This window comes from Heterodontus francisci, chromosome 17 (assembly GCF_036365525.1).
Source record: "Heterodontus francisci isolate sHetFra1 chromosome 17, sHetFra1.hap1, whole genome shotgun sequence".
Taxonomy (NCBI): domain Eukaryota; kingdom Metazoa; phylum Chordata; class Chondrichthyes; order Heterodontiformes; family Heterodontidae; genus Heterodontus; species Heterodontus francisci.
The window spans coordinates 67827802-67853331 of record NC_090387.1 but is presented as its reverse complement, the minus strand read 5'-3'; the positions used below and the strand labels follow the sequence as shown (position 1 = coordinate 67853331).

The 25530-nt window shown below is 41.7% G+C and overlaps 1 protein-coding gene across 5 annotated transcripts in view; it reads left to right on the top strand.

Annotated features, from left to right (window-relative positions):
• The window catches only part of cpne2 (copine II), a 341237-nt gene extending 323512 nt beyond the window's left edge, over positions 1-17725 (top strand). For all 5 annotated transcript variants that reach the window (XM_068049588.1, XM_068049587.1, XM_068049584.1 and 2 more), the window contains one exon: positions 17187-17725. In XM_068049588.1, coding sequence (XP_067905689.1) covers positions 17187-17294 — 108 coding nt within the window. In that variant the 3' untranslated portion in view covers positions 17295-17725. The remainder of the gene's footprint in view (positions 1-17186) is intronic.
• Positions 17726-25530: the final 7805 nt, after the last annotated feature.

Below are 25530 nucleotides of genomic sequence, written 5' to 3'. Positions count from 1 at the left end.
GTTACTGGACTATTATTCCAGAGGCCCAGATTGATGCTCTGGAGACATGAGTTCAAATCCTACCACAGCAGCTGGGTGAATTTATATTCAATGAATAAATCTGGAATAAAATACTAGTCTCGATAATGATCATGAAACGACTGAATTGTTGTAAAAACCCATTTTGTTCACTAATGCCCTCCAGGGGAGGGAATCTACCATCCTTATCCAGTCTGGCCTGCACATGATTCCAGATCCACAGCAATGTGGTTGATTCTTAAATGCTACCTGAAATTGGCAAGCAAGCCACTCAGTTGTGTCAAACCACTGCAGAGAAAAGCACTGTGGGTGTACCTGCAGACATAGACTGCAGCAGTTGTAGAAGGAAGCTCACCACTGTTTTCTCAAGGGCAATTAGGGATGGGCAATATATGCCAGCCTTGCCAGCGATGCTCACATCCCATGAACAGATAAAAGAAATCTGTTAATTTGTTATTTGCCTGTTCAAGTGAGGGCAGCAAACCAATGCTACAGCTTCTCTCAGTGTCCATTTATTACAAATAGAAAATATTTAATTAATAAATTATTTTGTAATATAGAATACTTTATATTGAAAATATATACAGGTGAAATTATTTAAGCACAATGTAAATATAGAATACATATCTAAAATATAAAGATATAAGTAAATGTATAGAAAAAATTAATTGGTATACTTAATGGAAGCATAGAATACTTTATATCTAAAATAGAAAGAAGGTATAATATATAAAAAAATCACAGAAATTATTTGTACACTTAATGGAAATTATGTGCACACCCATGTCCTCTGTACTAAAATCCCATTCTAATTACGAGTGGGTTGTCCCAGTCTGTTTCCACATTGTAGGTGTGGCAAGTTCCTGTAGCTTGGTTGGTAAATACATTATCCAGTGGGGAACTGAGCCAAACAGATCTGGTGAATCTCTGCTTCAATCTGTGGTGCTAGTTGACTTAGCTGATCTCAGGCTGGTGGTATATTAGATTTAGCTTTAATGCCTAAGGGCTATGGAGAGGTGGGAGGGGAGGTTATCCAGGGCACATACTGCTGGTGGCTCTCCAGTAACTGTTGCCGGAAAGCTCATGTTTATTGAGATTGCATGAGAACAACATTGGGCTTGCTTGTGATGCTCCTGCAGTCCAATAGCTGAACAGGACTCACTATTTGGGATCACGCACCTGGATGACCATTTGGGAGAAAAGCCTGTGCCTGTGGAACTCTACCCAGTAAAAAGTCAGAGCTTTCAGGAAAGAAATAAAAAAGACTTAAATATCTATAGCACTTTGCACAACCTCAGGGCATCCCAAAGCACTTTACAGCCAATGATATACTTTTGAAATGTAGTCATTGTTATAATAGTGGAAAACTCAGCAGCCAATTTGCACACAGCAACATGCCACAAACAGCAATGTGATAATGACAGGATCATCTGTTTTAGTAATGTTAGTTGAAAGGTAAATATTGGCCAGGACACCAGGAAAACTCCTCTGCTCTTCTTTGAAATATTGCTGTGGGATCTTGTACATCCACCTGAGAGAGCAGACGGGGCCTTGGTTTAATATCTCATCTGAAAGACGGCATCCAGAGGAGCTGTGAAGAATGAAAGGAAAGAAAGTATTTGCGTTTAAATATAGCCTTTCACCTCAAGACATCCCAGAATGCTTCACAGCTAATGAATTACTTTTGAAGTGTAGATGGTGTTGTAAGGAGTGAGTAGAAAGATGAGAAATGCTTGATAAAATATAAGGGAAGTTATATCTGAATGAATTATCTGATGAACTGCACACAGTGACGGTTTTGTGCCACAGTTGCTCTGCAATGCCAACTGTGAAAACGCGGCTGCTGCTCTTTAAACAAAGGAAATCGTTACTGCCTTGTATGAGCAGTGAATTTGGCACCGTCAGACTAGCATCTGTTCACGGGTCCGGGACCTCTGTGAATTTAGCACTTCCATCAGCTTTAGTGAGTATTTTTATTTATGGTTGTCGGGGGTGGTAGGAGGGGAGTGGATAGGGGGAGGATTGCAGTCTGCTGCAATGTTTACAAAGGTGAGACCTTAGCCGTTGGTGATTGACTGCATTTAGAACCTTTCCCCACAGCCAATCTTTTGTAGCTCAGTTTGAACAGAGATCTCCTGGGGTAGAAGGGCAGTGACTTAGACTGTTAATCTCTCATAAGCCTTTACCCTGCCCAGTGTGCCCCCTCACTCCTTCCAAGTTTGTATTAGCCTTTACAACCGACTGAAAGGTGCAATTTAATGCCTAGGGTCCTGGAGCACACCCTTCCTGTCACATACACATTCACATACACATTCAGCCAACCTGTTCAGAACGAGAAAAGAACAGCTGCTCCCAGTCAGAACAGATTGCACTATCTTCTGACACTAGTACAATTTGCAATTGAGTTCCCAACTCATGCATGGATTCTTGGCTAGTTTTCTGCTATATATTCTTCCTACCTGACAGTATGGATAGCTGATTTTCTTTTTGGTTCTTGAAGTAAAGACATGTCAGTGCTGGGGAAAGAATTGTCATTGGTACCTAGTACAGCACTGGAGAGACATAACTTAGAGCTCTCTCTTTGCACAAGTACTTGATTTTCAGCCCCGGAATTGCAGCTGAATTTACATTTTTGAACTGGAGATATCTTCACGGAATTTCTGAAAGGAAGTGACTAACTGGTGATGAGTTCCAGACAGATTAATGCTGTGAATTCATGACACTCAGAACTGGGTGAAAACTGTCTGAATTCATTAATGGGAAGGATAGCAATTGGAGAGGGCTTTCAGTATAAATAACTAGCCCCCATACAATGGTAAATAATTAGATTAGATTAGATTAGATTAGAGATACAGCACTGAAACAGGCCCTTCGGCCCACCGAGTCTGTGCCGAACATCAACCACCCATTTATACTAATCCTACACTAATCCCATATTCCCAACAAACATCCCCACCTGTCCCTATATTTCCCTACCACCTACCTATACTGGTGACAATTTATAATGGCTAATTTACCTGTCAACCTGCAAGTCTTTTGGCTTGTGGGAGGAAACTGGAGCACCCGGAGAAAACCCACGCAGACACAGGGAGAACTTGCAAACTCCACACAGGCAGTACCCGGAATCGAACCTGGGTCCCTGGAGCTGTGAGGCTGCGGTGCTAACTACTGCGCCACTGTGCCGCCCTTTGTCTCAATATTTCCTGTCTGGCAAGAGATACTGTGCTATCCTTCCCCTTACATAAGCCAGCTATTTAGACTGTCCTCTCCAATAATTCTCATAGTGACAAATGTGAACTTTAATCACTACCTCTTGATCAACCTCTACTCATTTTCTCTTACATTATGGGACTTAGTCCTTCATCTCAATTTCGAGAAAAAATAGAATGGCATCTGGAACATACTTGGATACCAACCGCAAGATGCTTGAATGAATAAAATTCAGACACCCAGCAGTGTTCACCTGGAACTAACACAGGTTGCTAGTTTCTGCCAGTCTAAAACTGGACAAAGATTTAGACTCTTTACAAACTTTATTGAGGCAAATTAGTTCAGATTTCGTGTGGGGTCAAGTTAAATTGGTATTAAGGCATAAACCTATTTCAGTGGTAGCCCTCTCCTCACCAGTGGCGCATTTTGAGGCCCTGAGAGTTTTGCAGCAACAAAAGGAATTCTAATTCATCCTGTTTTGATATTCTAGTGTAAAACCTGCTATACCCAATGAAAGGAGCTCCACTAAAATGAACAAAAACATTTGCTGGGCAATTTACATTTGCTATGATTTGATTTTTAAAGAAAAACAGCCTGCTCAAAACTGAACTATTGGGCCAAAACCTTGTGGGCTGAACTTTATTAGCGCACCGCAAATCGCGGCGGCCGCTTTGAAGACGGCGGTCGTCAGGCCTGGATGAGCCGTTGCAGAGTCCTCGCGATATTTCGCATGGGGCCTTATTTAAATGGAGGTGGTGGAGCGGCCTCCCCCGATAACAGTGTGCGGTGCCACCGCGCAGCCGCAGGCACCATTTTTAAAGGGCTTTAAACCCTTCATGTAAATTTAAATGTTTAAAGGTCCCACCGCACTAATATTTGAAATAAAATTTTATTCAAACTTTGCATCCCCTCTCCCACACTCCAATGAGTTCACAATAAATAAAATTACATATATTCTGGGCGGCACAGTGGTTAGCACCGCAGCCTCACAGCTCCAGGGACCCGGGTTCGATTCTGGGTACTGCCTGTGCGGAGTTTGCAAGTTCTCCCTGTGTCTGTGTGGGTTTTCTCCGGGTGCTCCGGTTTCCTCCCACATCCAAAGACTTGCAGGTGATAGGTAAATTGGCTGTTATAAATTGCCCCTGGTGTAGGTAGGGAATATGGGATTACTGTAGGGTTAGCATAAATGGGTGGTTGTTGGTCGGCACAGACTTGGTGGGCCGAAGGGCCTGTTTCAGTGCTGTATCTCAAAATAAAAATAACCAATTTTTCAAATAACGACCTTTAACCCCCCACCTTCAAAACATTTGACCCTCAACCCCTTACCACCATCCCCACAACCAATCATAGCAGTTTTCCCCGCTCCCACACCCCTCCTGACCTGAAGATTTCACTGCTCCCCCCTCCCCACCACTGTCACGCCTCAGAACGCCGACTGGCGACCCGAAGGCGCTTGATTTCCAACCGGTGGTCGTAATATCGGCGTGGGACGGCCACCGGGACAAGGTATGTTGATTTGCATGTTTTTTTCATTAATTTTAATATTTAAATGAAGGCCCCGCCGCTTGGCGGTGGGGGAGCCGCACCAAGACCTCGCCACCGCTGCTAAAATGCGGTGGGGCCTTCTCGGTGTAGGAGGTCATGGCGGGCCTCTCCCAGAAGAATTTTCCATGCCCCCCCACCACCACGACCATGCTGGAGGGCTCATAAAATTCAACCCAAAATGTGCAACTGTAGTTGGCTTGACTGCCAGAGAAGTACTCAATACCAATTTCTGTGTCTCTCTCTGATGCCTCATCAGAGCAGCTCCCTGGTGTCTTTGAAGAGTCACAAGGATAAGTACCCATATTGGGAAATGTATAAACTACAGTGTGAACCATTCGTGGAGCATTGTTGCTGTTGAGAGTAAGATTGGGAAAAAAGCATTTTAGCAACAACAGCTACTTATATAGTGTCTTTAACATTTAAAAATCCCAAAATGCTTCACGGAGGCACAAGGAAAGAAATGGACACCAAGCCAAAGTAGATATCAGGAGGAGCAGCCAAAAGATTAGTCAAAGAGATGGGTGTTCAGGAGGGTGTGAAAGGAGATGGGGCAGGTGGAGAGTTGGAGGGGTTTAAGGGAGGGAATTCCACAGCATAGAGCCTAGGTAGCTGAAAGTGGAGGGGTGAACAGATAGGGAGATGCGGTGCCAAAGAGGGATTTAATCACAAGAATTTTAAATCTGAGGCACTGGGAAACCAGGATCCAATGTAGGTAAGCAACAACAGAGGTGATGAGATGTGGATGTTGATCCACAGAAGGAGGTGATCAGAGAAGGTCTTGGCAGTAATCAATCAAATGAGAGTTAAGGCCAAGGGAGATGGCAGGGTCAAGGAGATGACAATGAAAAGGGGTCGGAGAGGTTTAAGGAGCCAGGCATTTGGTGAATTCAGAAGAGAACGAGGAACTGAGATGAAGATTTAAATCATCAAGGATGAGGAATTGCTGAGTGTATTGGCTGAGAGAGGAAAGAAGTGAGGATATCTCGGGGAGCTTTGTAGGCAGTTAGAAAATGAGAATTTTAAAGCAGAGCCAACTGGGGTGAAACAAGGTGAGATGCTTAGAGGAGTCATAGAGTCATAATGGCACAGAAGGAGGCCATTTGGCGAGAAGGTGCCAGAGGAGTAGGAGGCAGTGCAAGGTGTGACATGGTGATAAAGTCTACAGTGGTATAGGCAGGATGCTGGAATGTATAGCCAGGTGAGAGGCTTCAGTAGGTGGCACCATCCATGAGCCAAGTTTCAGACAAAATCAGGATCTCAATACTTCATATGCATACAGTGCCCCCACTGCATTGCCACCCAATCTCCCCCATCCAATGCACTACTTCTCATTTAACACAATTGAAGTATCCTGTCTTTTATGGATTCATTTTGTGCCACAATTTCAACAGCGTCTTACATTTATATGGCACGTCACAGGAGCACTAACAAACAAAATTTGACACCAAGCCACGAAAGGAGATATTAGGACAGGTGACCAAAGGCTTGGTCAAAGAGGTAGGTTTTAAGGAGCATCTTAAAGAAGGAGAAAGAGGTAGAGTAGCAGAGAGATTTAAGGAGGGAATTCCAGTGTTTAGGACCTAGGCAGCAAAAGATGTGCAAGAAGCCAACATTGGAGGAATGGAAGATCTTGAAGGATTGTAGGATTGGAGGAGGTTAGAGAGATAGGGTAGGGCAATCCCAGGAAGAAATTTGAAAACAAGGATGAGAATTTTAAAATCCAGGTATTGCTGGGCCGGGAGCCAATGCAGGTTTGCATGCATAGGGGTTAAGTACCACAGATTTGATCTGTGGACAGGGACAGGAGGGTGTGGCTTCAGGTGAGGCAGGTATGGGGAGCCAGAAGGTAGCATTGGAGGAGCCTCAACCCTTGTACTTGTCCAACAGGTACAAAGTTCTTGCAGTCTGTGTGGACAAGAGCAGGGACTACAGGGAAGGTTAGCAAACTTGACCACAGCACTGTCGTACAGGAGGCCATTCAAGTGGGGAGAGTAAAAAGGAATGTGGTAATGGTATGAGACAGGATAGTTAGAGTCTTAGATATTGTTCTCTGTAGCCCAGAGCACGAGTCCCAAAGGCTGTGTTGCCTTTGGGACATCTCCCTTAAATGCAGAGAAACTTGGAGTGAGGGGGGAAGGATCCAGTTGTTGTGGTTCACGTAGGTACCGATGACATAGGTAGGACTAAGAAAGAGGTTCTGTGCAGGGAGTATGAGCAGCAAGGGGCTAAATTAAGAAACAGAACCATGAAGGTACTAATCTCTGGATTACTACCTGAGTCATGAGCAAATTGGCATAGGGTCAATAAGATCAGAGTTGAATGCATGGCTCTAAAGATTGGTGTGGGAGAAATGGGTTTCAATTCATGGGACACTAGCACCAGTACTGGGGAAAGAGGGATCTGTTCCGTTGGGATGGGCTTCACTTGAACTGTGCTGGGACCAGTGTCCTGGCAAATTGAATAACTAGGGCTGTAGATCGGGCTTTAAATTAAATAGTGCAGGGGAGGGGAAGGGTTCAGGTGAATGGAAATTTAGAAAGTTAAAGAGAAAGAACAAGGCAATATTGTAGGGTTGTGATATGAGTAATGATAAACAAAGTGCGACAGGAAGGAACAGAGCATGCAAAAATAAAGAGTGCACCAACAAATAGGGTCAGAGAAGGAAAAAATGGTAAGAAGACAAAATTACAGGCTCTTTATCAGGATGCATGAAGCATTTATGACAAGATAAATGAATTGATGGCACAAATAGAAATAAATGGGTATGATCTGATAGTCATTACAGAAACTTGGTTGCAAGTGACCAAGGCTGGGAACTGAATACTCAAGGATACTTGACATTTTGGAAGGATAAGCAGAAAGGAAAAGGAGGTGGGGTAGCTCTGTTAATAAAGGATGGGTTCAGTACATTAGAGAAAAATGATCTTGGCATGGAAGATCAAGATGCAGAATCAGTTTTGGTGGAGATAAGAAATAGCAAGGGAAAGAAGTCACTGGTGAGAGTAGTCTATGGGTCCCCAAACAGTATCTACACTGTACAACAGAGTATAAATAAAGAAATAATGGGGACTTGCAAGAAAGGTACTGCAGTAATTGTGGGCTATTTATATCTTTATATAGATTGGACAAATCAAATTGGCAAAGGTAGCCTTGAAGATAAGTTCATAGAGTGTATTTGGGACAGTTTCTTAGAATACATTATGCAACCAACTATGGAACAGGCTATTCTAGATCTGATGATGTGTAATGAGACAGGATTAATTAATAATCTCAAAGTAAAGGATTCTCTAGGGATGAGTGATCATAACATGATAAAATTTCACACTCAGTTTGAGGGTGAGAAACTTGGGTATGAAACTAGTGTCTTAAATTTAAATGAAGGCAATTACAAATATGTGAAGACAAAGTTGGCTAAAGTGGACTGGGAAAATAGATTAAAAGGTAAGACATTAGATAAGCAGTGGCAGACATTTAAGGAAATATTTCATAACTTTCAACAAAGATATATTCCACTGAGAAAGAAAGACTCTACAAGAAGGATGAACCATCTGTGGCTAACTAAGGAAGTTAAAGATGATATCAAATGGAAAGCAAAGGTATACAACGTTGTGAAGATTAGTGGTAGGCCAGAAGATTGGGAAAATTTTAGGAACCAGCAAAAGATGACGAAAAAAAAATTAAGAAGGAGAAATTAGAATGAAAGTAAACTTGCAAGAAATATAAAAACAGACTGTAAGAGCTTCTACAAGTATATAAAAAGTAAGCATCAGTCCCTTAAAGGATAAGACTGGGGAATTAATAATGGGAAACAAGGAAACGGCAGACACTTTTAACATTTTTTATCTGTTTTCATGGTAGAAAACACTAAAAGCATCCCAATAATAGTAGAAAATCAAGATGGAGGTGGAGGAACTTGAAACAATCACTGTCACTAAAGAAAGATTACTAGGCAAACTAATGGGACTAATGGCTGACCAGCCCCCTGTACCTGATGGCCTGCAGCCTAGGGTCTTAAAAGAAGGGCTGCAGAAATAGTGGATGCAGTGGTTGTAATCTTCTAAAATTCCTTAGATTCTGGAAATGTCCCAGTGGATCGGAAAACTGCAAATGTAACACCTCCATTCAAGAAAGGAGGAAAACAGAAAGCAGGAAATTATAGGCCAGTTAGCCTAACATCTGTCATTGGGAAAATGCTGGAATCCATAATTAAGGAAGTAGTAGCAGGACATTTAGAAAATTATAATACAATCAAGCATGGGTGTCAAAGAGCTTACAGGGTAAGATAAGGCAGAAAAGGAAAGCTTTTGCCCAAAACAGAGAACTAAATACAACAGAAAGCCGGGAGCAGTATAGAAAGTGGAAGGGTAAAATCAAAAATGAAATTAGGAAAGCAAAGAGAGGGCACGAAAGAATATAGGCAAGCAAAATCAAAATGAACCCAAAGATGTTTTATCAATACATTAAGAGTAAGAGGATAACTAAGGAAAGAGTAGGGCCCATAAAAGACCAAAAATGTGTAGGGGCGAAAGATATTGGTATTGTTCTTAATAAATACTTCGCGTCCGTATTCACAAAAGAGGGGGACGATGCAGATATTGTAGTTAAGGAAGAAGGGTGTGAAGTATTGGATGTGATCAACATAGGGAGAGAGGAAGTATTAATGGGATTAGCATCCTTGAAAGTTAATAAATCACCAGGGCCGGACGAAATGCACACCAGGCTGTTAAAAGAAGCAAGACAAGAAATAGTGGAAGGTCTGACCATCATTTTCCAGTCCTCACTGGATACAGGTGTGGTGCCGGAGAATTGGAGGACTGCTAACGTTGTACCTCTGTTTCAAAAGAGAGTGAGGGATAGACCGAATAAATACAGGCCAGTCAGTCTAACCACAGTAATGGGCAAATTATTGGAATCTATTCTGAGAGACAGGATAAACATGATAAAGGTACAGATTAATCAAGGATAGTCAACATGGATTTGTTAAGGGAACATCTTGTCTGACCAACTTGATCAAATTTTTTGAAGAAGTAACAAGGAAGATAGATGAGGGTAGTGCAGTTGATGTGGTCTACATGGATTTTAGCAAGGTTTTTGACAAGGTCCCACATGACAGATTGGTTTAAAAAAAACCTATGGGATCCAGGGAACTGCAGCAAGGTGGATACAAAATTGGCTGAGTGGCAGGAAACAAAGGGTAATTGTTGACGGGTATTTTTGCAACTGGAGGGCTGTTTCCTGTGGCGTTCCACAGGGTTCAGTGCTGCATCCCCTGCTTTTTGTGGTATATATTAACGATTTGGATGTAAATGTGGGGGCCATGATCAAGAAGTTTGCAGACAACACAAAGATTAGCTGTGTGGTAGATAGCGACGAGGAAAGCTGTAGGCCGCAGGAAGATATTGATGGTCTGGTCAGAAAAGTGGTAAATGGAATTCATAGAAAACCTTGGTCTCAATGTGTACTATGTACTCAGTACTGTGTGCACTTCTGGTCACCTCATTACAGAAAGGATGTAATTGCACTAGAGAGGGTACAAAGGAGCTTGATAAGGATGTTGCCGGGACTGGAAAAATGCAGCTATGAGGAACAATTGGATAGGCTGGGGTTGTTCTCCTTGGAACAGAGAAAGCTGAGGAGAAATCTGATGAAATGTACGAATTTTGAGGGGCCTGGATAGAGTGGAGGGCCTATTTACCTTAGCAGAGAGGTCAGTGTCTAGGGGGCATAGATTTAAAGTGATTGGTAGAAAGATTAGAGGGGAGGTGAGGAAAAGATTTTTCACCCAGAGGGTGGTGGGGGTCTGGAACTCACTGACTGAAAGGCTAGTTGAGCAGAAACCTTCAACTCATTCAAAAGAAGCCTGGATATGCACCTCAAGTGCTGTAATCTGCAGGGCTATGGACCAAATGCTGGAAGGTGGGATTAGAATGGGTGGAACATTTTTCAGCTGGCGCAGACACGATGGGCCAAGTGGCCTCTTTCTGTGCCATAAACTTTCTATGATTCTAACCAGAGTCAACATGATTTTTATGAAAGGGAAATTATGTTTGGCAAATTTATTCGAGTTCTTTGAGGATATAACAAGCAGGGTGGATAAAGGTGAACTAGTAGATGTAATGTATATGGATTTCCAAAAGGCATTTGATAAGGTGCCACATGAAAGGGCACTGCACAAGAAAAGGAGCTCATGGTGTTGGGGGGCAATATATTGGCATGAATAGAGGTTTGGCTAACAGAAAACAGAGTCGGATACATGGGTCATTTTCAGGTTGGCAAACTAACTAGTGGGGTGCCACAGGGATCTGCTGAGTCCCCAGCTATTTGCAATCTATACTAATGACTTGGATGAAGGGACAGAGTGTATTGTAGCCAAATTTGCTGATGATACAAAGATGGTTGGGAAAGCAAGTTGTGAAGAAGGCACAAAGGGTCTGCAAAGGGAATATAGATAAGTTAAGTGAGTAGGTAGATATTTGGCATATGGAGTAGTACAATGTGGGAAAATGTGAGGTTACCCACTTCAGTAAGATAAATAGAAAAACAAAATATTATTTAAATAGAGGGAGACTACAGAATGCTGCAATACAAAGGGATCTGGGTGTCCTTGTACATGAAACAAAAAGCTAGCATGCAGGTACAGCAATTATTGGAGTTTAGAAGAATGAGAAGTGATCTTATTGAAACATATAAGATTGAGGGAGCTTGGCAGGGTAGATCCTGAGAGGATGTTCACCTCCATGGAGGAATGTAGAACTAGGGGGCATAGTTTCAGAAGAACTGGTCACCCATTTAAGACAGAGATGAGGGGGAATTTATTCTCTGGAACAGTTGTGAATCTTTGGAATTCTCTACCCCAGTGAGTTGTGGAGGCTGGGTCATTGAATATATTCAAGGCTGAGTTAGACAGATTCTTGAACTACAGGGCAGTGAAGGGTTGTGGGGAACAGAGAAGAAAGTGGAGATGAGACCAAGATCAGATCAGCCATGATCTTATTGAATGGAGGAGCAGGCTTGAGGGGCCAAATGGCCTACTCCTCCTATTTCATATGGTTTTATGTCATGGGTGAATGGGACTTGGCAGAGTTTATATAGCCAACAGAGTTTTGGATGAGCTCCAGCTTAACAAAGGTGCAAGGTGGGAGGCCAACCAAGAGATTGTCGAGTCTATCGGTAACAAAGGCCTGGATGAGAGTTTTTGCAGCAGAAGAGCTGAGGCAGGGCAGAGATGGGCAATGTTCCAAAAGTGGCAGCAGGTGGTCTTGGTGCTGAGGCATTTATGGGGTCAGAAGCTCATCTCAGGGTCAAACACGGCACCAAGGTTGCACAAGTTCTGGTGCAGCCTCAGACAGTTGCCAGGAAGAGAGACAGAATCAGTGGCTCGGAAATGGTGTTTGTGGCAGTAACCAAAAGCAATAGCTTCAGTCTTCTCAATATTTATTTGGAGAAAGTTTCTGCTCATCCAGTACAGGATGTTGGACAAGTAGTGTGACAAATCAACAACAACAACTTTTATTTATATAGCACCTTTAACATAATAAAATGTCCCAAGGAGCTTCACAACAGCATTATAAAACAAAGTATGATACCGAGCCACAAAAGGAGATATTGGGTCAGATGACCAAAAGCTTGTTCAAAGAGGTAGGTTTTAAGAAGTGTCTTGAAGGAGGAAAATGAGGAGGAGAGGCGTAGGGAGGATATTCCAGAGCTTAGAGTCTAGGCAACAGAAGATGTGGCCACCAATTGTGGAGCGATTAAAATCAGGGATGCACAAGAGGCCAGAATTAGAGAAGCGCAGATATCTGAGAGAGTTGTGGGGCTGCAGGAGATTACAGAGATAGGGAGGGGTGAGGTCATGGAGGGATTTAAAAACAAGGATGAGAATTTTAACATCAAGATGTTACTTGACCGGGCGAGCACAGGGGAGGTAGGGGAACAAGACTTGGTACCAGTTAAGATATGAGCAGAAGAGTTTTGGATGACCTCAAGTTTATTGAGAGTAGAATGTGGGAGACCAGCCAAGAATGCTTGGGAATAGACAAGTCTCGATGTAACAAAAGCATGAATAAGAATTTCAGCAGCAGATGACCTGAGGCAGGGGTGAAATTGGACAATGTTACAGAGGTGGAAATAGGCAGTCTTAGTGATGGCATGAATATGAGCTCGGAAGCTCAGCTTGGGGTCAAATGTGACACCAGTTTGCAAACAGATTGGCTTAATCTTAGACGGTTGCCAGGGAGAGGAATGGAGTTGGTAGCTAGGGAACAGAGTTTGGAACGGGGACCGAAAACAATGGCTTCAAAAACAATCAGAGGCAGTGGAGGGGTCAAGAGAGGTGGTAGTGATGTAGAGGTGGATGATGTCAGCGTAACCTGTGGAACCTGGTACTGGGCTTTCGGATGATAACACCAAGGGGCAGCATGTCGGTGAGAAGTAGGAGGGGCGAAGGATACATCCATGGGAGTCGCCAGAAATAACAGTACGGGAGTGGAAAGAGAAGCCATTGCAGGTGATTCTCTGGCTACAATTTGATAAAGAAGAATGCAGTCAGGTGAGGCAGTTCCACCAAGCTTGATGATGAAGAAATGTGGCAGGAGGATAATGTGGTCAACCGTATCAAAGGCTGCAAGCAGATTGCAGATTACATTTGAAAGCTGCTTTAGCTGAAGTACTGGGTGCAGTTCTGGTCACCGCACTATAGGAAAGATGTGATTGCACTAGAGAGGGTACAGAGGAGATGTACAAGGATATTGCCTGGACTGGAGAATTTTAGTTATGAGGAAAAATTGGATAGACTAGGGTTGTTTTCTTTGGAACAGAGGAGGCTGAGGAGAGCCTCAACTGAAGTATATAAAATTATGAGGGGTCTAGACAAAGTAGATAGGAAGGCCCTATTCCCCTTGGTTGAGGGCTCCACAACCAGGGGGTATAGATTTAGGGTAAGAGGTAGGAGGTTTAGAGGGGATTTGAGGGGAACGTTTTTCACCCAGAGGGTGGTGGGGATCTGGAACCCATGGCTTGAAAGGGTGGTAGAGGCAGAAACCCTCATAATATTTAAAAAGTACTTGGATATGCACTTGAATTGCTGTAATCTACAAGGCTTTGGACCAAGAGCTGGAAAGTAGGAGTAGACTGGATGGCCACTTGTCAGCCGGTTTGGACATGATGGGCCGAATGACCTCCTTCTGGGCTGTAAGTTTCTATGATTCTTTTTAACATCACCCAATAGACCAATACTGACAGCCATGACCGCCTTAAATGCCATGTACATCACAAGTTATCTATTTCACACCCTGAATTGCACCATGAAAATATGTTCCAATGTACATTCTTCAACATAAAAATCATCACGTCTTACAGCTACATTAATTAGAATCTCTGCTATATATACACAAGACACCCACAAGACCCCCAGGGAGGATTAGCTTGACTATTAGCAGAAGCAGTATTAAGCTGCAAATCTACTGCCACCAAGGTAAATAATGCCATCTCACTACTGCCTACAATTGCAGCACTGTACAAGTTGATTATTATGAAGGTCATATAAATGTTTCGAATATAGACAATTAACCCTTTGCAGGTGGTTCAGCAAAACTCCCAGCTCCATAGGTTGACTACTTTCCTTTGTTTTCAGCTCACTTTTAATGATGAAATAAATATTATTACAGGAATGAAACAACTCAAGTATCAGTAATATGATGTGACATTGTATATTCGTGCTCCCATCATCGGCATTTTTGATCACCGGGAGCTTTGGTGCAGGACTGAGGGACCAGCATACAATCAGAACCAGGTCAGGCAAACAACAGGAGTCAGATTGGAAGAGAGACCATATGTGGTTGGTCTGGGGCAGGAGTCAAGCTGAAAGGAAGACAAGTGGGCATTGAGGTCAGCCCAGGAGATCAGCAACAGCCATTTACAAGTAGATTTCTGTAGTGCCATGTAAATAGACCAAGAAGCAAATGGGAAACCTTGCCCTATCAAATGAAGATAGCAGTTTTCTTGGGTCACAGAGGTTCTTTCAGTATAACATTTTCTTTGAAAAAAGGAACATCCAGCAAGGATAGGCTGATTTGTAAATAAAACTACCTGGTTGACAGGCAGAGACAAAATGGACTCTCAAACATCCACTTATTTGATTACAAATAATCTTGGCATCACTGTACCCTTACATAATATAAATCCTGAAAAATTAGACAAAAACATAATTCACAAACAAAAAAATTTAAACACTGGATCTGTACTCATGTTTCCATACATTTTTATCCCATGGCTCAGTTTGTTCCGTGTTCTGCTTTTATTACAAATGTTTCCTTCCTTCCCTCACTCCACTACCACTTCCCACCCTCCACCCCCGTCCACCCCACAACAATCCACTTTGGAGAGAGAATCAGCTTTTTTTTTTAAATGGACTTTCATTGGCTGAGAGGCAGTTTTTTTTAGATAATAACGAACCTAAATTATGAAGTCACATTATTATTGTTCCCAGACACAAAGGAACATAGGTACATTCAGCCTCAAGCCTGATCCACTATTCAATTAGATCATGGCTGATCTGTACCTCAATCCAATTGCCTGCCTTTGCTCCATATTCAAATATCTGTCAATTTCATGTTGAAAATTTCAATTGACTTAGTATCCACAGCCTTTTGGGGAGTGTTCCAGATATTCACTCCTTTGTGTGGAAAAAGTGATTCCTGATTTCTGACCTAGCTGTAATTTTATGATTATGTCCCTTCATTCTAGATTGCACTGCCAGATGAAATCAGTTTCTCTGCATCCATCGATCCTATAGAATCCTTTTATTGCTTTTAGCGACCTCGATTAGATCAACCCTTAACATTCTACACTCAAGGAAACACAATTCAAGTTTATGTGACCTGTTCTCATCATTTAACCCCTTAAGCCCCGGTATACAAGGGCTGCAGGCACACAAGTCATGCACCATCCTGACTTTGACATATAATCGCCATCATTCATCATCGCTGGGTCAAAATTCTGGAACTCCCTACCTAACAGCACTGTGGATGCACTTTCACCACATGGGCTGCAGCAATTCAAGAAGGCAGCTGACCACCACTTTCTCAAGGGCGATTACAGATGGGCAATAAATGCTGCCCTTGCCAGTGATGCCCACATCTCATGAATGAATTTTAAAAATAGCTTTGATGAATCTGCACTGTACTACTCCAAGGCCGATATAACTTCAGTGCCCAAAACTGAATGGAGATCCCAGTTGAGGAGGGGTGTCTGATCAAGGCTATGTACAACTGAAGCAGCATTCCCTCACTTTGGTACTCCAACTCCCTTGGCATAAAAGCCAAAATTCCATTAGCCTTCTTGATTATTTTCTGTACCTTTGCACTAGTTTTTAATGATCCAAGTACACAGAAACCCAAATCCTCTTGCTTCTTCACAGTACCTAGTCTATTGCCATTAAAAATATTCTGATTCTTGGATCAAAATTGGAAAGTCTCGCACTTCCCCACATTAAACTCAATCTGCCATAATTTGGCCTCTCCCTTTGTCTATGTCCCTTTGTAACTTCCTGCACCAATCTACACTACTTACTGTGCCTCCTAACTTGGTGTTATCTGCAAACTTGGCCAGACAGCTCTTTATTCCTTCATCCATCTGATATATATATAATAAAGACACATGTTGAAAAGCTGATGCCTTCGTACATATCCTTAGAAAACAACACTTGCCATATTCCGCCAATCAGATAACCTTATCTTTATCCCTACTCTCTGTCTCCTACCTCCCACCCAATTACTGACCCACATGAAAAGGTTACCTCTAATTCCATGCACTTTCATTTTTGCTGATAATCTCTTATGCAGAATCTTATCAAATGCCTTCCGGACATCCATACAGACAACATTAATAGACACTTCTCTATCCACAATGCTAGTGATTAATTCAACTAGATTAGTCAGACATGATCCACTGTTCACAAATCCATTTTCTATCAGCTTATACTTGTCTAAGTGCTCAGTCACTCAACCTCTGATAATAAATTCCAGTAACTTCCACACAACTAATATTAAACTGATGGAAGTTTGCATTAAAACCAAAAAGTACATATTTATGATGAAGTATGCATGTGTGAACTATCGTAATCTGTCTCTTTTCAGATCCTGACAAAATTGTGTATATCCATTATATTTTGTTTTAAGATTTCCAACATTTGTAGTTTGTTAAAGTAAACCCTAGGTAATATATTAATTGCAAGTTCATCAGAAACCTTGTGGTTAATTTATATATGTTTAAAGATGTTCATTGAACACAAATGCTTGAAATAGTCATGGATTCCTTTACTCATTGAATCCTTTTTACTTGGGTTGAGCACAATTTATGCTACTGAGCCTTGTATGAACTAACATTAAAACTTTTCAATTATTTCTGTTATTCAGGCCCCTAAAGAAACTTTGGCCAAATCTGTCCTGGCGGAACTACCCCAGCAAGTTGTTCAGTATTTCAAGCAAAGAAACCTTCCACCCGTCAACTCTGATCCGGCCTAACACCAAACCCTTGACCCTTGAGCCTGCATGATACCAAATTCCCCACCATGCCCGCTGAAAACTTTTACAGAATAAATCTTTGCATGTTTTGCAGCACATTTGTAATGTTTCGTTTTCATTGTTTCAAAAAGATATATTTCCAATGACTCAAGTCTTAATTTGTTTGTAAGGAGAATCTGGTGCTTTGTAAAAGTATGACAATTAACACTAAGTAAGAGTGGTCAACTTTTTTCCAAGTCGCCACTGTTAAAGTATTGAATGTATCTTTGTATTATTGGGTGTCATGTATCTGATTTTTTAATTATTAAAACAAAGCAGTTTGAAAACATTATTGACTTACAGGAAGGACAGAACTGAAAGCAATGTGTTCTCTCATTTTGTGTCTATGTTGTCTGTAAACAACAGATAAAATAAACTGTACTTTTGTCAAACTATTATGTTTGGATATTTTACACTATTTATCTGTAATACTTAGTGAAATGTTTCAGTAAATTAAGTTGAACTTACATTACAAGTCTCTTCTCCGCCCTTTTTTTGCCAGTACAAACTTTTAAATATTGTTGATGTGGCCTAATGGCTACTTTAGGTAGTCTGCTTCTCTAGGAGATTGAGACTTGTGCATAGCTACTTCTGCACTAAAGGTGAAAAGATGAAATAATCAATTTACCAGGAGCAAAAGCTGCACATATAGAAGTTTCACCAGATATATACAGATGAGTGAGGCAAAGCAGCCAACCATTCAGAATAAAAGACCTACAATTTTCAACCTGGCATCATCCAACTGACCCTTGAATTAATCTAAAGCTATGAAATTGATCATTGGGGAATTGTCCCATTGGTCTGGCTCTAAACATCTGCATCCATTATGCCAGTTTCTTTTCTCTCCATATGGCTGCATGTGTCAGGATTGGTTTGCCACATTCAGCTTCTTTGCCAAGATCGAATGTGCTGTTCCTGCATAGTGTTCTATCAGCACGGCAGCCAAGAATTAAAGCAATCTGTTCACTCGGCATGGAGTTTGAATGTCACAAACTTTGTCTGCAAATCCAGGGCTGAACCGTATTACTGAATTGCGTGCAATTCTGGTAATGTATTTTAGATAGCTAATCAAATTTGATAATTTCCATAATACCTTTGTTTATTTCCTTTTATTAAATCTGGTTAATTAATGTCATCAAACTAAGTACGCTGGCTTGAGAGAACATCATTTCATACAATAAATGGACAACATTAGGCTTTCTGGACTGAAATAATACAAATTAGACAATTCTTGCTTTACAATAAAATGGTTTAAATCTCTGCAACAGACACCACAAATGTGCACTCGCTGAAAGTAATCAGAAGTGTTAGCAAACAGGAAGGTTAGGAAAGGGTCATGCAATTACGCAATGACTTTCAAATGAAAATTCTTTTATGAATTAGTTGGCATTTGATAATATTCAGAAAAGTTAGATCCAGGATAAATACGACTGTAGAAAGTGTAAGCAGCTAGAGGAATTCCAGATCAGGATTTTTGATTTGGAATCCGAAATGCAGACACTACGCAACATCGGGGAGGGGGAGAGATACCTGGCCACTTTGTAACAGAAGACGGTCACACCCCTTAGAATAGGGTCAGCTGGTTTGGGCAGCAGTGAGGGAAAGGAGGGCGTGACCATGAGTGAAGCAGGTAAAGGGACCGAGCAAATAGTAGTGGAGGAGCCTCAGCCTTTGCAATTGTCAAACAGGCAACCTGTGTGGGTGAAAGCGAGGTCTGCAGCGTGGATGAGCAGGTTGGCCATTGCACCATGGTACAGGAAACCATTCAAGCCAGGGGAGCAAAATGGAAAGTAGTGTTAGTAGGGGACATTATAGTGAGGGGGATTGACACTGTTCTCTGCAGCAAAGAGTGAGAATCCAGAAGGCTGTGTTGACTGCCCGGTGCCAGGGTTCAGGACATCTGCTCAGGGCTGGAGAGGAACTTACAGTGGGAGGGGGAGGATCCAGTCGTCGTGGTCCATGTAGGTACCAATGACATAGGCAGGACAAGGAAAGAAGTTTTGCATAGTCAGTATGAGGAGCTAGGTATCAAATTAAGAAGCAGAACCTCAAAGGTAATAATCTCTGCATTATTACCTGAGCCACATGCAAATTGGCAAAGGGCAAATAAGATTAGAGAAATGAATGCGTGTCTCAAAGACTGGTGTGATCGAAGTGGGTTCCAGTTCGTGGGACACTGGCAGCAGTACTGGGGAAAGTGGGGGCTGTACCATTGGGACGATCTTCACCTGAATGGTGCTAGAACCAGTGTTCAAGTGAGCCACATAACTAGGGAAGTAGAGAAGGTTTTAAACTAGATAGCGGGGGCAAGGGATCAAATTTGGGAAGATGTGGTAAATCAAAGAGTAGAGACAAGGCAAGAAAGGAAAGGAGAGAGAGTACAAATCTAAGAGAAAATCAGCAGATAAGGCTAGAGGTCTAAAGGTTACAAAAATAATAAAAGGACAAAACTAAAAGGCTCTGTATCTGAATGCATGTAGTATTCAAAACAAAACAGATGAACTGATAGCACAAATAGAAATAAATAAGTCTGATCAGCTAGCCATTGCAGAGACTTGGCTGCAGGATGACATAGATTGTGACCTGAATATTGAAGGGTACATGACATTTAGGAAGGACAGGAAACTGGGAAAAGCTGGAGGGTGGCTCTGTTAATTAATGATCATATTAGCACAGTACAAAGAACAAAGAACAGTACAGCACAGGAACAGGCCATTCGGCCCTCCAAGCCTGCGCCAATCCTGATGCCTGCCCAAACTAACACCCTCTGCACCTCCGGGGCCCATATCCCTCTATTCCCTTCCTATTCATATATTTGTCAAGATGTCTCTTAAACGTCGCTATCGTATCTGCTTCCACCACCTCCCCCGGCAGCAAGTTCCAGGCACTCACCACCCTCCGCGCAAAAGACTTGCCTCGCACAACCCCTCCAAACTTTGCCCCTCGCACCTTAAACTTATGTCCCCTCGTAACTGACTCTTCCACCCTGGGAAAAAGCTTCTGACTATCCACTCTGTCTATGCCGCTCATAACTTTGTAAACCTCTATCATGTCGCCCCTCTACCTCCGTCGTTCCAGTGAAAACAACCCGAGTTTTTCCAACCTCTCCTCATAGCTCATGCCCTCCAGACCAGGCAACATCCTGGTAAACCTCCTCTGTACCCTCTCCAAAGCCTCCACGTCCTTCTGGTAGTAGAGAGGGATGACTTAAGTTCAGGAAACCAGGATGTAGAAGCGGTTTGGGTTGAGATGAGAAATGATAATGGCAAGCTGTCACTTCTGGGAGTGGTGTACAGCCCCTTACAATAATCACAGGTAAGACGTGGTATAAAGGAAGAAATAATGGGAGCTTGTCAGAAAGGTACAGCGATAATCATGGGGGATTTTAATCTACAAACAGACTGGAAAAATCAGATGGGCAATGGTAGCCTAGATGAGGAGTTCATAGAATGTTTTCGGGATAGTTTCTGAGAACAGCATGTTCTGGAGCCTACCAGAGAGCAAGCTATACTAGACCTGGTATTGTGCAATGAGATAGGATTAATTGATGACCTCATAGTGAAGGCAGCAGCAATCATAATATGATTGAATTTTACTTTCAGTTTGAGGGAGAAAAGAGTAGGTCTAAGACTAGTATCTTAAACTTAAATAAGGCCAATTATGAGGGCATGAAAGCAGAGCTAGCTGAAGTGAACTGACAAAGTAGGTTTAGGAATAGGTCAATAGAGATTCAGTGGCAGACATTTAAGGGAATATTTCAGAATACACAGAATACATTTCAACAAGAAAGAATAATTCCAAGGGGAGGTCCCACCATCCATGGTTAACTAAAAAAATTAAAGATAGTATCAAAATTAAAGAAAAAGCATATAATTGCGCAAAGATAGGTGGCAGGTTAGAAGATTGGACAGCATATAAAAAACAGCAAAGAATGACTAAAAGATTAATAGGGAGGGAAAAATTAGAGTATGAGAGAAAGCTAGCTAGAAATATGAAAACAGATAGCAAGAGTTTCTATATAGTTTCTAGCAGGAGTGCAACGAAGGTTCACCAGACTTGTTTCCGGGATGGCGGGACTGTACTATGAAGAGAGATTGGGGAAACTGGGCCTGTATTCTCCAGAGTTTCGAAGAGTGAGAGGTGATCTCATTGAAACCTACAAAATACTTAAAGGGATAGACAGGGTAGATGCAGCTAAGATGTTTCCCCTGGTTGGGGAGTCGCTAACAAGGGGTCACAAAATATGGGGGAAGCCACTTAGAACCGAGATAAGGAGAAATCTCTTTACTCAGAGGGTTGTGAATCTTTGGAATTCTCTACCACAGAGGACTGTGGAAGCTCAATTATTGCGTATGTTTAAAGCAGAGATTGACAGATTTCCAAATACCAATGACATAAGGGGATATGAGGAAAAAGGCATTGAAGTGAATGATCAGCCATGATCATATTGAATGGTAAAGCAGGCTCGATGGGCTGAATGGCCTACTCCTGTTCCTATGTTCCTATATTTAAAAAAGAAAAAAGTTCACAAAGTGAGCGTTGGTCCCATCGAAAGCCAGTCTGGGGAATTAAGAATGGAAAATAAGGAGATGGCAGATGAGTTGAACAGGTATTTTGCATCGGTCTTCACTATTGAGGATTCAAATAACATCCCAGAAATAGCTGTAAATCAGAAAATGGAAGGGAGGAACTCAAGAAAATTACAATCACCAGGGAAGTGGTACTGAGAAAATTTTTGGAACTGTGGACTGACAAGTCCCCGGGTCCTGATGGACTTCATCCCAGGGTCTTAAAAGAAGTGGCTAGTGAGATAGTTGATGCATTGGTTTTAATTTTCCAAAATTCCCTAGATTCGGGGAAGGTTCCATTAGATTGGAAAATAGCAAATGTAACTCCTTTATTCAAAAAGGGAGACAGAAAGCAGGAAATTACAGGCCGATTAACTTAACATCTGACATAGGGAAAATGTTAGAAGCTATTATTAAAGACGTTACAGCAGGGTACTTAGAAAATTCAAGGTAAGCAGGCAGAGTCAACATGGTTTTGTGAAAGGGAAATCATGTTTAACCAATTTATTGAAGTTCTTTGAAGTAACGTGCTGTGGATAATGGAGAACCAGTGGATATACTGTACTTAGATTTTCAGAAGGCATTTGATAAGGTGCCATGTCAAAGGTTATAGCGGAAAATAAAAGCTCATGGTGCAGAGGGTAACATAGTGGCATAGAAAGAAGATTGGCTAGCTAACAGGAAATGGAGAGTAGGCATAAATGGGTCATTTTCTGGTTGGCATGATGTAACGAGTGGTGTGCCACAGGGATCAGTGCTGGGACCTCAACTTTTTACAATTTATATAAATGACTTGGATGAAGGAACCGAAGGTATGGTTGCTAAATTTGCTGATGACACAAAGATAGGTAGGAAAATAAGTTGTGAAGAGGACATAAGGAGGCTACAAAGGGATATAGATAGGTTAAGTGAGTGGGCAAAAATCTGGCAAATGGAGTATAATGTGGAAAAATGTGAAATTGTCCACTTTGGCAGGAAGAATAAAAAAGCATATTATCTAAATGGTGAGAGATTGCAGAGATCTGAGATGCAGAGGGATCTGGGTGTCCTTGTGCATGAATTGCAAAAGGTTAGTATGCAGGTACAGCATGTAATCAGGAAAGCTAATAAAACGTTATTGTTTATTGCAAGGGGAATTGAATACTAAAGTAGGGAGGTTATGTTTCAGTTATGCAGGGAATTGGTGAGACCACATCTGGAGTTCTGAAGGGTCACTGACCCGAAACGTTAACTCTGCTTCTCTTTCCACAGATGCTGCCAGACCTGCTGAGTGGTTCCAGCATTTCTTGTTTTTATTTCAGATTTCCAGCATCCGCAGTATTTTGCTTTTATATTACTGTGTACAGTATTGGTCTGCTTATTTAAGGAAGGATGTAAATGCGTTGGAAGCAGTTTACTAGACTAATACCTGGAATGGGCGGGTTGTCTTATGAAGAAAGGTTGGACAGGCTAGGCTTGTGGCCGCTAGAATTTAGAAGAGTAAGAGGCGACTTGATTGAAACATATAAGATCCTGAGGGGTCTTGACAGGGTGGATGTGGAAAGGATGTTTCCTCTTGTGGGAGAATCTAGAACTCGGGTCACTGTTTAAAAATAAGGGGTCACCCATTTAAGACAGAGATGAGGAGAAATTTTTTTCTCAGTGATTCGTAGAGTCTTTGAATATTTTAAAGGCTGAGTTAGATAGATTCTTGATAAGCAAGGGGGTGAAAGGTCATCGGATGTAGGAGGGAATGTGGAGTTGAGGATACAATCAAATCATCATGATCTTGTCGAATGGCAGAGCAGGCTTGAGGGGCCAAATGGCCTACTCCTGCTCCTAATTTATATGTTCATATGTTCTCTCTATAGTTTGCAATTTACATATTCAACTGAATGTTTTTAGATTAAACTATCATTGGGGCTATAAGTAGATGCAATTTATGCTGACAGTAATATCAACATTTATTTGATATATTTTTCAAAAATATGGCATTAAAATCACACGGGACAAATATATTTTATCCTTTTAATACTGAAAGCCGATTTCAGCATCATAAGTGCACCAAGCTCCAAAGTTATTGATGAGAATGGTCTCAGTGCATCACTATCTGAAGCTCAAAATTATTGAAAAGATACAACTGAGAAGGTCCAGAACATGGCAGTTTTTAAAAAAAACTCACCATCTGTAATACAGTAAAACCAAGTATTCAGATCACGCAACAAAAAAGGTAGTTATGTTCTTTCTGGAGTGAAGCACCACATGTAAATGGTCTTGGGCCACTGACACTACACATCTTGGACCACTAATACTCCTCGTCTAGGACTGCCATTTTGTTTCTTCATGGGTTACTGAGTTCTTAGACTATCTGTACAGGGCAGCAATGTAATTTTTCACATATTTTACCCCAACATTGGGGATATCTAAAGCCAGGTTCATGAAGCCAAAAAAGCAACTTTAGAGCAACTGCACATGGGCAAATCTACTGAAAGCAGGTCCACAATATAACTGTGGCATGAGTTTAGCTCAAGGGAAGCATTCTCACTCTGAGTGAGAAAATTATGGGTTGAAGACTTCAGCACATAATCTTGGCTGACACTTCAGTGCAGGACTGTGGGAATGCTACATTGTCATAGAAGCCGTCTTTCAGATGAGATATTAGATGATCAGGGGAGATGGTGGCATAGTGGTAATATGACTGAAGTAGTAATGCAGAAACAGGTTCACATCCCACTGGTGGAATTTAAAATCAATTAATAAAAAATCTGGAATTGAAAGCTAGTCTCAGTAATGGTGCCAAAAATCTATTATTGATTATCGTTAAAAACCCGTCTGGTTCACTAATGTTCTTTAGGGAAAGAAATCTGCCGTCCTTGCCTGGTCTGACCTACATCCAGACCCACATCAAAGTGGTTGACTCTTAACTGTCCTCTGAAATGGCCCCGCAAACAATTCAGTTGTCAAGGGCAATTAGGGATGGGCAACAAATGCTGGCCTTGCCAGTGATGCCCACATCCCATGGAAGAATTAAAAATAGTTAAACAAAGGCCCCATCTACCTGTTCCAATGAATGTAAAAGAGATCACCTGACACTTTTTGAAGTGGTGGGTACGATTTCTCCTGGTGCCCGAGCCAACATTTATCCCTCAACCAATACCAGTCAAAAATAGATTCACTTTCTTATTTATCTCATTGTTCTTTGTGAGAACTAGCTGTGTGCAAATTGACTGCTGCATTTTCCTGCAAAACAACAGTGACTATACTTCACAAATAAACCAGCACTAGATCATCCTAAGGATGTAAAAGGCATTATATAAATGCAAGTTCTTCTTTATTGCCATTACTCTTTTATGCCTATTTTTCTTTTTGATGTTCATTTTAAAGGCCTTTCTGAATAAGCATAATTTACCACTTAAAGCAAAAATACAAATTGTTAAAAAGGTTTGCAGCACTGAGGTCGAGCAGTGAGTTAGTTATGCGCAGGTTCACCTTGACATTACACCATGTAGAAAGCTGCCAATGGTGATGTCATGTGAAGTTCAGATGCTTTCCCACTAGAAGGGAAACAGTCAAAAATCAAAAGGCCTGTCTGAGAAGTCCATTTAGGGAGAGGGGTAGAAGTCTGGCAGCACCTTACTCCCAATCATGGT